Source organism: Branchiostoma belcheri, unplaced genomic scaffold (genome assembly GCF_001625305.1).
Source record: "Branchiostoma belcheri isolate BF01 breed outbred unplaced genomic scaffold, Haploidv18h27 scaffold138, whole genome shotgun sequence".
NCBI lineage: Eukaryota > Metazoa > Chordata > Leptocardii > Amphioxiformes > Branchiostomatidae > Branchiostoma > Branchiostoma belcheri.
Window position 1 is genome coordinate 297,292 of NW_017802802.1, and position 11,419 is coordinate 308,710.

General features: G+C 42.0%; 2 protein-coding genes across 2 annotated transcripts in view; both read left to right on the forward strand.

The window, feature by feature from the left end:
- LOC109464378 (threonine--tRNA ligase, cytoplasmic-like) overlaps positions 1-10,556 on the forward strand; it is a 19,708-nt gene extending 9,152 nt beyond the window's left edge. Inside the window, exons 13-28 of the mRNA XM_019761326.1 lie at positions 203-286; positions 920-1,001; positions 1,504-1,603; positions 1,986-2,231; positions 2,447-2,564; positions 2,798-2,941; positions 3,357-3,503; positions 3,697-3,795; positions 4,225-4,391; positions 4,809-4,971; positions 5,360-5,497; positions 5,889-5,966; positions 6,369-6,469; positions 6,725-6,902; positions 7,124-7,238; positions 9,847-10,556. Coding sequence (XP_019616885.1) covers positions 203-286; positions 920-1,001; positions 1,504-1,603; positions 1,986-2,231; positions 2,447-2,564; positions 2,798-2,941; positions 3,357-3,503; positions 3,697-3,795; positions 4,225-4,391; positions 4,809-4,971; positions 5,360-5,497; positions 5,889-5,966; positions 6,369-6,469; positions 6,725-6,902; positions 7,124-7,238; positions 9,847-10,004 — 2,118 coding nt within the window. The 3' untranslated portion in view covers positions 10,005-10,556. The remainder of the gene's footprint in view (positions 1-202; positions 287-919; positions 1,002-1,503; positions 1,604-1,985; positions 2,232-2,446; positions 2,565-2,797; positions 2,942-3,356; positions 3,504-3,696; positions 3,796-4,224; positions 4,392-4,808; positions 4,972-5,359; positions 5,498-5,888; positions 5,967-6,368; positions 6,470-6,724; positions 6,903-7,123; positions 7,239-9,846) is intronic.
- Positions 10,557-11,219: 663 nt separating this feature from the next.
- LOC109464392 (protein FAM65B-like) overlaps positions 11,220-11,419 on the forward strand; it is a 47,225-nt gene continuing 47,025 nt past the window's right edge. The window contains exon 1 of the mRNA XM_019761345.1: positions 11,220-11,377. The gene's annotated coding sequence lies outside the window, so the exon portion shown is untranslated. The remainder of the gene's footprint in view (positions 11,378-11,419) is intronic.

Below are 11,419 nucleotides of genomic sequence, written 5' to 3' on the forward strand. Positions count from 1 at the left end.
TGAAGGGCATGTGTGTGTGGGGGGGGGGGTATTGTTCAACCAGGTGTCATCCATGAAATGTGTCACAATTAGGAGTTGTTGGTATTGGACTTGATCAAAAGTCCAGGTCCAGATGGAGTTCATGATCAGTGTCTCGTATATGTCTAATATATATAATAATAAAATGACTATGACATTCTGACCTTGTTATGTATCCCTACAGCCCCCTGCACAGCAGGGTAAGAAGAAAGAGAAGAAGGAGAAGAAGGGCAAGGGGGGTGTGGATGCAGGGGGGTTTCCCCTGGAGGTAAGCTGTATTTTGTTATCATAGCTGCAACAGAAGAGTAAGTCACAGAGCACTGGAAAATCCAGTGCAGAACCCGTTACTTAGGTACTTCAGTGGTGAACGGCCTCTGAGCACTGGCACCCAAGTTCAGGACTGGAAAACCAGTGCTGAGTCAAGATTCAGCTCCAGAATTCCAGTTTTGATTGAGATTCAGCAGTGGATCAGCACTAGAATTCCTGTGTGGAGCTTTCTTCCGAACAGGGCCCAAGTACTGACGCCATTTTCCCCGTAAGTTCTGCACTGGGCGGCCAGTGAGGAACCCATAACTAGTACTTCAGTACCCTTACTACATCATAGTGTGTGTGCTATTTCTCCGAACCTTGCCAAGTCTTTCAAAAAGTCAGTTTGAGCTAAATAGTAATCACAAGTGTCATGTAGACATGTACATTATACATATTAACTACTGGTGCATTAATCTGTTATCAACTACATCGTGACACCAAGTTCAACATGGCTTTACTCGAAGGATAGCTCTGAATTACTGATTGGCCTATTGGCGCATTGCTGAGGAAATTGTTTTTGAGTCTTGACCACACAAACTGGAAGGCCCCTTCTAACTATGATATCGATGTACTCTATTTATCCTTCTACCAGATGGACCCCCCACCTGCGTACCTTCAAGAGAGGGTGGAACTGTTCGACAAGCTATACAAGGAGTACCAGGATGAACTGGCAGGTAGGAGAGTCACAGTACCACTCAGAAGAATCCATACACTGATTTATGATGTATTCAGGTTCAAGTATTTGCATTAACATACTAGTAAGACATGTATATACAGCTACGTCTGGGTACGGGAGTTTTATTTTGGATGGCTGAGTTTCTGGGAGTATCTGTGTGTGCAGAGTAGGTTGACAACATGCGTACGTGTGGATAGGTGAAGAATGAGAGGAGGTCAAATGTCTTCAAATCTGGCCAGAAGCCAGTAGGGTAAAGTCACATTTAAGCATCAAAAAGGATGCAAATTAGGAGGCCAAAAAATCTGTAAGGAATTCATTTTGTGATACATTTTACAAAAGCTGCAGATATGGCATTTGAATCTGGGTGCCTGTCGTAAAGAGGTTTTCAAAGATGCTGGTAGCTCATTTCTTCTGGCTGGTACTGTGGTAGTATTTGAATGTAGGCACCTTTTGCAAAAAGGTTTTTGATGACATAAAACAATTTCATCACATTTTTCCAGCCAAGGATCCAACACCCATCAAGGTGACGCTCCCCGATGGCAAACAGCTGGATGGACAGGCCTGGCGAACCACCCCCCTGGATATAGCCACTTCTATCAGGTACATGCACATCTACATTTCTCAACTCCAACCTAGGAAGTAAACTTCAAGGTAGAGCAGTCATTCTCAACTGTGGTGAAGCATAATGCTTTTTCAAGCAGCTTAAAAAGTACAATGTGGCTTTACTACTAGCCAACCACGCTGCTCATTCCTACTCTGCACAAACATGTAATTACCAATATTTTAGCATAGCAGTTCAGTTGGTAGTTTAAATAATGAAAAATTAATGTTCTCCAACTCAAGAAATTTTGACTCACCGGAATTTTCAACCGAATCTCTGTTTTCATCCAACCTTGGTCAGTTGGTGGACGGGGGAAGGTTTTGAGTATGTGACAGGGACTTAACTTTTTAAGACTCATATGTTTCTTCCTTCCTCCCTCAGCAAGGGTCTGGCAGACAACACTATCGTGGCCAAGGTGAACGGTGCGGTGTGGGATCTGGACAGACCGTTCGAAGGCGACGCCTCGGTGGAGTTCCTGAAGTTTGACGACGACGAGGCGAAGGCGGTGTACTGGCACTCTAGCGCACACATCATCGGGGAGGCCATGGAGAGACACTACGGGGGGTGTCTGTGTTACGGACCTCCCATCGAGGACGGGTTCTACTACGACATGCATTTAGAGGGAAGGTTTGTGCCTTTAACATTGTTCCTGTCAGCTATAACTTACGAAGTTACTACAGAGACATCCACACATACACTGGACTTCTTGCCAGTGAATGCAAAAACAGAACTGATTTTGTAAGAATGCAATTTTGTAAGAATGCAACCTTCTGAGACATAATAGTGCTGGAAATAGTGAGGGAACTAAAGACATTGACGGTTACATTTGAATCCTTCCCCAGACAAGTGTCCAGTAATGACTTCCCAGCCCTGGAGACAGTGACCAAGAGCATCCTGAAGGAGAAACAACCCTTCATAAGACTGGAGATGAAGAAGGAGGATCTTCTCAAAATGTTTGCTGTAAGTCTGGGGTACTTTCTCAGCTTAACAGACATTTTGAATCCATTCTATTCATAGTCAAGTGAAGATGAAACCCTGCACAGACTACAACATGGTAACTACATTGAGATGCAGAATTTGATGTTTTGTTAGTTTATCTTTTTGTTTGTTTGCTTGTTAGCTACTTCCGGGTACAGAAGGAATGTCAAGAACATGAGGGACCCTCCAACACTTTCCTCTTTTTTTTTCTGTAGTACAACAAGTTCAAGGTGCGAATCCTGGAGCAGAAGGTGACCACGCCTACCACCACGGTGTACAGATGTGGACCTCTCATCGACTTGTGTCGAGGGCCGCACGTCAGACACACCGGAAAGATCAAGGCTCTGCACGTCCACAAAGTGAGGATAAAACTCTGCTTTAGACGTGATTGTTTATGCTTCCACATTTTGATTACAGCTATCCAGAAGTTTCTCCAACACAGAATTCCTCCAACTCTCAGGTTGTACTCCTATGTCCCCTTTTAAAACCTTATGTGAGTAGTGGCCTCCTGTTTGCCATATTATCATCATCATCATCATGTCGGGAGTTCATGTAGTTCCCGGTCCCAAACCCTCTCCCGCCAGTCCACTTATATTGCCATATTATATTTCAACATATTGCTGAAAATGCCTGTTTCATAAGGGAAATGTACATATGTATTTAGTCCTAGAATAATTTTAACTATTACATATCCTTTCCAACAGAACTCATCAAGACAGTAAGATGCTGATGTGGTGTACAAATGTATCACCTCTGTTCTTTTGATTTTTCCAGAACTCGTCCACGTACTGGGAGGGTAAGGCGGACATGGAGTCCTTACAGAGGATCTACGGCATCTCCTTCCCCGACAACAAGATGCTGAAGGAGTGGAAGGAGTTCCAGGAGCAGGCTAAGGAACGGGACCATCGCAAGATCGGCAGGGTAGGAGAATTCATCTACATGTACAACAAGCAATTGTGCAATCTTTCAGGGGCCTGTATTGTGGAACAAACTTTCTATTGTACAAAAAACTTGCCAACACAATAGCTTTTAAAAACAGGCCGAGTGAAATAGGACTGGTATTCAGCTTTACATGTAGGCGACTTGACCATGGATTTTTGTGTTCTCTTGCCAGGAACAAGAGCTATTCTTCTTTCATGAGCTCAGTCCCGGGAGTTGTTTCTTCCTGCCTAAGGGAGCCCACATCTACAACAAACTCATAGACTACATCAAGGTAAGGGTCCGAGTTTTTACTCATTCTTTAATCCCTGTGTATATTACAATGCTACATTAACAGTATTATATATGTCAAGCAGCTGTGAAAAATGTTCTTGTGCATTCCCAATGATACAGTTCATTTTCTTTTTCACAAGGCCCAGGGATCACCAGATTGAAAGCAGATGCCAATGTCATTTAACTTTGATTAAATAGCCAGTGATAGAAATACATTTCAAAATCGTGAAATTGCAGTAATTTGGAAAGCAGCCCTCAAGACTCGGTCTTTTACACACACTATATATATATATATAATGTTGAAAATCTGTGTATGATTTGAGTTGCCTGGCCATACATATGGCCAAGGGAGGTGACATTAGTCATTACTATATTTGAACAGTCAGACTCAAGCACTAATTTCTCCTGCAATTCCAATGTACTCCACTAGGAGGAGTATCACAAGCGGGGGTTCCAAGAGGTGGTGTCGCCCAACATGTACAATGTGAAACTGTGGAAGACGTCAGGCCACTGGGACCACTACTCCGAGAACATGTTCAGTTTCGAGGTAGAGAAGGAGACCTTTGCCCTCAAACCCATGAACTGTCCAGGACACTGGTAGGTGGAAGGAAAAGCATTAATGTATAAAAGTATCCATGTAATTTCAGGGCCACACCACAAAAGATTTCTAGATAAGGAAATCTGATATTGGCATTTACTGCCATTTGTTAGCATATTTTGGTCATCACTTCATACCTGAAGCATTCGAAATGTTCCAAAACCAAGTTACAAGAACTAGCCTACAGTATGGAACAATCAACCACCAAAGCTACATGGGGATTAAAAGCAAAACTGCCAAAAATGCACCTATCCTTCACACTGAAACATTTATATGTATCCATTCAGTCATATTTCTTCAGACTCTGTCCCAAAACTGTCCCAAGAAACGCTGGATGTATATTTTACCATTCTTGGTAAGTTTCAAGATGTATTTGCATGCATATTAATTGATTCCCTGCATGTTGAATTCTCCAGTCTGATGTACGATGTCCGTCCCCGCTCGTGGCGCGAGCTGCCCCTGAGAATGGCAGACTTCGGTGTGCTGCACCGTAACGAGCTGTCAGGTACGCTGACCGGCCTGACGCGCGTACGGAGGTTCCAACAGGACGACGCACACATCTTCTGCACCATGGAACAGGTAAGGCTTCAAAGTGCTTACACTCAAAATACTACCTACATATGCAGGACAGTGCAGGCTGAGTTGGAGCTGTGCAGGTATTTCTGATGTCTATCTGCACTTAAGCTACACTGGTCCATGATAGAACCAGCCCCAGACACTAGGGTGACCATCGGTAGTTACAAACTGCCTTGCATTCTTCAAAGTAGCATCATTGAAGACAGCAGGGAACTTAAAAAAGAATAAAAATGGTGCTACTACTTTTTGCATCAATTTATTCTGCAAAGCTGATGTATACTGTTGACCATTCATAAAGTTGATTGACCACAATATTAGATTTGTTACTTGTTGTGTTAGGAGTTTTCTGGAATGGCACATTAAAACTTGCCTTGACCCTATGCTTCCCCAGTTGGAGGATGAGATAGAAGGATGTCTGGAGTTCATGAAGACCATCTACAACACTTTCGGCTTCGACCTCAAGCTGTTCCTGTCCACACGACCAGAGAAGGCCATCGGGGACAAGGACACCTGGGACAGGGCAGAGAAGGTACAGTACTGTAGCATGTTGGCAGAACATACTGCCCCTGCCCAAAACCTGGAATTGTTTCGTTGGATGTTTGGTCAGCGTTGCATCAGAACACCTGTTAAAGACATATTCTTGAGGGGACAGCTTCTGTAAGCATACAGTATTTGCTTTTGGTCCAGTCCTCTTTAAAACAATATGAATTTAACAAAAATAAACAAATATTGGTAATATATGTAAATAGCTTGTCATCTTGGAGTCAGCATAACATTTTTGGAAGTTTACAATCGGAAGTTATTAAAGTTTCCAAGCTGTCAAGATGACTTGCTGTGTTATACAGTGACCCTAACTAGAATGGTTCCTAGCCTGTATCAGCTAGCATTTTGTGTCTGAAGTACTGTTGTTGTACTTTTAGCATCTAGCCTCTGCTCTAGACAAGTTCGGCATGCCATGGAAGCTCAACCCTGGGGATGGAGCCTTCTATGGACCAAAGGTTGGTGAAATCAACTTCTCACAGTACACAGGTAGTCTTGTTTAAGTCTCTTGCCTTTGGTTTCTGCTGCAAATGGTTGAGTGGTAGGGAAACATTTGGATTTTTATTTTTGATGTCCACTACCACTACCACTGTTACATACAATGTCTCACCACATAACCCCTGGCCCTGCCTATGTCTGTTTTAGGCATCTATATTTATTGGGAACACAATACCTTTGGACTAAATCCTCATGACCTCTATGAAAAGTGGCATCTATGATTGTTGAGTGAACAAAGTTTGAGCTCAAGCAAACAAATACTTACATGTACACAATAGATCCCCCTGCATGAGCAATAAGTTGTTTAGAGCATAAGTTTCCATTACTAGACATAGTAATGAAGATTATTCGCTCTATCCCAGATTGATATCCAGGTGTTTGATGCCCTGCGCCGTGCTCACCAGTGTGCCACCATCCAGCTGGACTTCAACAACCCTGAGAGATTCAACCTCACCTACGTCAGGTATGTCAGGGATGGGGAATGTGTTTTACACCTGTCACATTTTCACCATCAAAGCGTCAAGTTGACTCGTAAAGGAGAAACCCTCACCCTTTCAAATTCCTGTTTGAAATTGCGCCAAAACTCCAACTACGATTAACATTGGGAAGACAGAGCTAAGGATATCTTGTAAGTATGGCTTTGTAAGTAGTTTCTACTTGTATTTTGTCTTTCATATCCCATGTCCCTATAAAATCTGTCTCCCCTTCCATCCATCAGTGGAGATGGGGACGAGAAGAAGCGTCCAGTGATGATTCACCGCGCCATCCTCGGCTCCGTGGAACGTTTCATCGCCATCCTGTGTGAGAATTTTGGCGGGAAGTGGCCGTTCTGGCTGTCCCCCCGTCAGGCCATGGTGGTTCCTGTGTCTCCTGACCAGAATGAGTACGCTCAGAAGGTGGGTGTTGGTTTACTGGAGCTTACTTCTGATTTGTTTATTTATTTCTGAAGTTGACTGATATATAGGATGCAGGACAGAAGCAAGAAGAAGCACTGTCCTAGACAGAAATTGATGACGTTTTCTCTTATGCAACCCCGATTTGGTGATCCTTTTGCCAGGTTTGTCTACAAGTTAACGACACAAGTCATGTATCCATTTGTCACTGTTTGTTGTCTCAGGTCCGAGACAGCATCCATGATGCCGGGTTCATGTGTGAGGCAGACTGTGACCCCGGGGACACCATGAACAAAAAGATCCGCAACGCTCAACTGGCTCAGTACAACTTCATCATGGGTAAGGGATTTTTTTGCTGAAATAAAAATAACCATTTTTTAACAAAGTTCATCATCACTTAATAACTTGACAAAATCATTGTACCATTTTCAACAACCAGTGCCAGATTCCTTTAAATGGCTAGTAATGTCATCAAATACCTTTGTATAACTATGACAAGTTTCAAGATCTATAAAATGTCAGAAAATCTGAAATTGAAAACTAAAATTACTTTTCTTGTCCTTTAATCTTGTAGAATAGAAAATAAAAAATATAGTTATCTCCTAACACATGTCACTGCTCAAAAAAAAAAGTTGTAGGAAAACAGGAGAGAGAGAACGGGACCGTGAATGTCCGTACCCGCGATAACAAGGTCCATGGAGAGTTCTCGGTGGACGCAGTTGTCCAACGCTTCAAAAAGCTCCGGGTGGAGTATACCAGGGACAGCGAAGAGGCCTTTGGGCTGGAATAGGTCAAGTCATGTCAAACTTCACCTTGGGGCAAAGGTTGAATCAAACACAAAGAAATATGATAAAAAAATAAAGCTGTGATGATTATAATGATTTAATACACGGAATTGTGTAAAGATGAGGAAGTTGTTTATATAGATAAAGGGATTCGTACATAGGTTCAAGTAAATCGTAAGTATAAGTGTAGTGCTACATGTATAATGCCTCATAATTGGAGCGGCAAAAAATGAAATTGACTGCTGTACCTTCCAGCCAATACTTACACAACTGTGTTAATAGTATTAAAACTAATAGCTTTTGAAATTCATGCTTTGTGCCACTACCTGTTCCAGAGTTCTTGTATCTAATGGCATAGAAAATATTCCTTCTAGCCTTTCTGTTCAGCTATATATCCTGCCTCCTCTCTTTCAATGGTATGGACTTGTGGTACTGTAATTCTTGATTTGATAACGGTCACTTAATTATAGCGGTTTTAGCGGTCACTATTCCACCGCTAAATTTTCATGATCGCAACTTTTTTTTTACCACTTCCGCCCCCCTCCCTCTTGCCCCAAGCTCGTTACGGTACGATCGCAACCACGCTTCATTTCTTGACTACAGCATGCACACAACGCACAGTACTAGTGCTTCACATAGGAACAAGCAAAACACTGATGTGCTTCCAGAAATAAAATATTTATTAAACATAAAGTAGTTCATATTTTTAACAATTATGCAGTGATAAGCAAACCACAGTAAAAAAAAATCTTGTGAATATGCACAAACACATGTGACGCAGTGACGCTTTGAAATTTCCCAGCTTATCTACACTTGGATATTTATAAATATTTAGCGTATATTTCGATTTAGAAGTTTCTTCATAAATTTACAGAAACGATAGTCGTTCATTTTGTGCTACTTCGGGACAAGATCGAAAAAAATGAGACGAGTTACAAACTTCAGCGTCGCCCAAGCGTGCAGACAACAACAAACAAAATGCCGCCCCGGCGGCCAACTTCACAAACGAGTTACAAACTACGAGAAATGCGGCATAAATCTGCTTACTTTCGAGGTAGAAATCTAGGTAGAAATACAATCAAATGTTAAGCGTCATTTGTACTACAAAATGTAAAAGAGTTAGCGTGCTACGACTAAGACAAATCGAAAACTCGGGAACCAAGCGTCGAGTGAAAAAAATGGCGTCACAAGTTTTTCGCAAAGAAAATTGCGAGTCAACTTTTACGGCAAAAAATACAATTAAACGTTACTGTTAAGGGCTACAGTGTCTGGAGAACTTTCTCGAGGGCGTCATGGATTCCATTACGCTCCAATCCTAGGGCGAAGACGCCGGGTTTCGCTGTAAGCTCGTCTGCGGCGCCGGACATGTAGCGGCGTGCAGCGGCATAGCGTGTGGCGGAAGCTTGGGGAGGGGGGCGACGGTGCCGCACGCAACACAAGCGTGCGTAATTACGAACTTTTTGAAGTCACCGCGCCGCTACAGTACTTTGTAAATTATTTACTTCCAGACACCATCGGCGTGCCTGTTTTGTTTTTTCTTTGTAAGAAATCGATTTCCGCTGGCGTAAACTGCTTTTTTATTTTCTTAAAAAAAGGCCAGCGTTTTAATGTTTTTTTACACACATCAGCCATGTTCTCACACCGCTATAATTAAGTGACGTGAGGTTGTTCATTTTTTGCCGACCGCTATAATTTCCAACCGCATTTTTAAATGGATTTACAGTATCCACTATAGACAACCAGCTTTAGCATGCATGCTGTCTGTACTCCGAATGTTTCATCTTCTTGTTTGTATATGTAAGGGGAGAGACTGAACGATTCTATCAGCAGAAATCCCAGTTGGATTCTCTGTTGACAGAGACTCCAGTCGGGATCTCTACAGAAATAGATACCAGATTGGAACCTCTACCCTGACATATATACAATGTATGACAAACTTCTCTCTGTGATGTTAACCTTCCTCCTGCTGCCCAACCCCATATAACCTGTACAGATTGTGTTAAAAGGCTACCTCATCAGGGAGCAAGTTAACAACCAAACCCCTTTCAAATGATATGCTCTTTCTTATTCTTCACAACATCACACATCTCAAAAATTGTGTATAGCACACCTCTCAATCTATCTGCAACACAGAGGTTTAACTTTGATTTTTGCCCATACAGTTGTAGGGAAGAAGGAAGTGGAAAGCGGAACAGTGAACGTACGCACTCGTGACAACAAGGTCCACGGGGAACGGTCCGTGGAAGACGTTATCCTCCGCTTCCGCAAGCTGCAAAATGAGCGTGTGAAGAACAGCGAAGAAACATTTGAAGACAATTAAGACAGTACAACTAGCACTTGTATAGGACAGATAAGAATTAAAGTCCTGTTTCTTCAATTATGAATAAATCAGCCCTGCAAATTATTCATATTTTATTGTCTGCATAGTCCATAATGAGAGCTAAACTTATACTAGTACATGTATGTGTAACAACTGTTATATGATTAGAAAAACTTGAAGTAAACTTAAAGTCTTTAGTATGATAGAGCCTACTGGCCCCGGAAGACACATTAGGTAGTATTGATAATGTATCAATACTCAATGCAAGATGTTACTGTGCCTGATGAATTGTTCCAAATGTCAAAGATAGTGAATGATTTTACAAGGGTTAAAGGGAGATATTATGAGTATGCAGTCATGTCATCATTGAAAATTGATAATAAAGTGTTTAAAAAAGTTATTCTACATGGAGATGAAAATGGTAACCAATGTGTAAAGCTTGCATTGAGGCTAGACAAAATACTTCACAATATCTGCAGTATAAAATATCTCGAAATACATTGCACTTTGGACTCACATTCACCAACTGTTAACTGTACTTGAGCATGTTTGGGGACCAGCCTCTAGCTTCCTTCTCAAAATGTACTGATAAATCACTACAATAAAATATGGTGAATACTGCAGTTCTTTGACTGGTGCATGATCATGTTATTTTGATGAGAACCTAGTATTGGGCAAAGAGAACCAAAATTTAAGTATTAACAAAGTTTATGTGAAACCATACATAAACCTCACCCAAAGTAGCCCACAAGACAGTTGCAAATGTGGTCAGCCAGAGAAAGCCCAGTCGATTCCTTATTTAGACAGTGGAGGAATTTATGTTAAAGAATACAGTCACATAACGTTAGTGCAAGGAGGTTAAATTCAACCTCCTTGGTTAGTGTATCTGTTTTCTAGAAACGTTGATCTAGTGTTACGTCACATAAATAACTATGATGTCACGCTTGCGTCATTACTGGGAAGGCGCCTTCAGCCCAGTTTGGAAGTCAGTGGATACGAATAGCTCACCAATAAAAATTTCGTATTATCTTACTGAAAACAAGGTTGTTGCGTTTAACACTTACACTTGAACGGATCTTTGAAATTTTGCCGACAAAGTTGAGAAAATCAGGGCAAATCTACCAAGCCCCCGAGTGAGGTCATTGACCTAGGGTCAGTGACGTCTCCGGTGAAATTCCAAGAACTATTGCAGCGCCACCGCGCGCCTGCTATTAGTATTGCACCTGTAATATCAGCGGTACCATCAGTCCTGTCCGGGCACGCAAGAGGGATGGTACTTCTCACGGGGCCCTCTGCAGTTTTCCACGAATTTCTCTGAATTTGACCCGGATATGAGCTTATATTGGACGCCAGGACCTAGAATAGATACGTAGGTAAGTGATGAAATAGGCGTTAGTTTGTGGGTGATTTTGGAG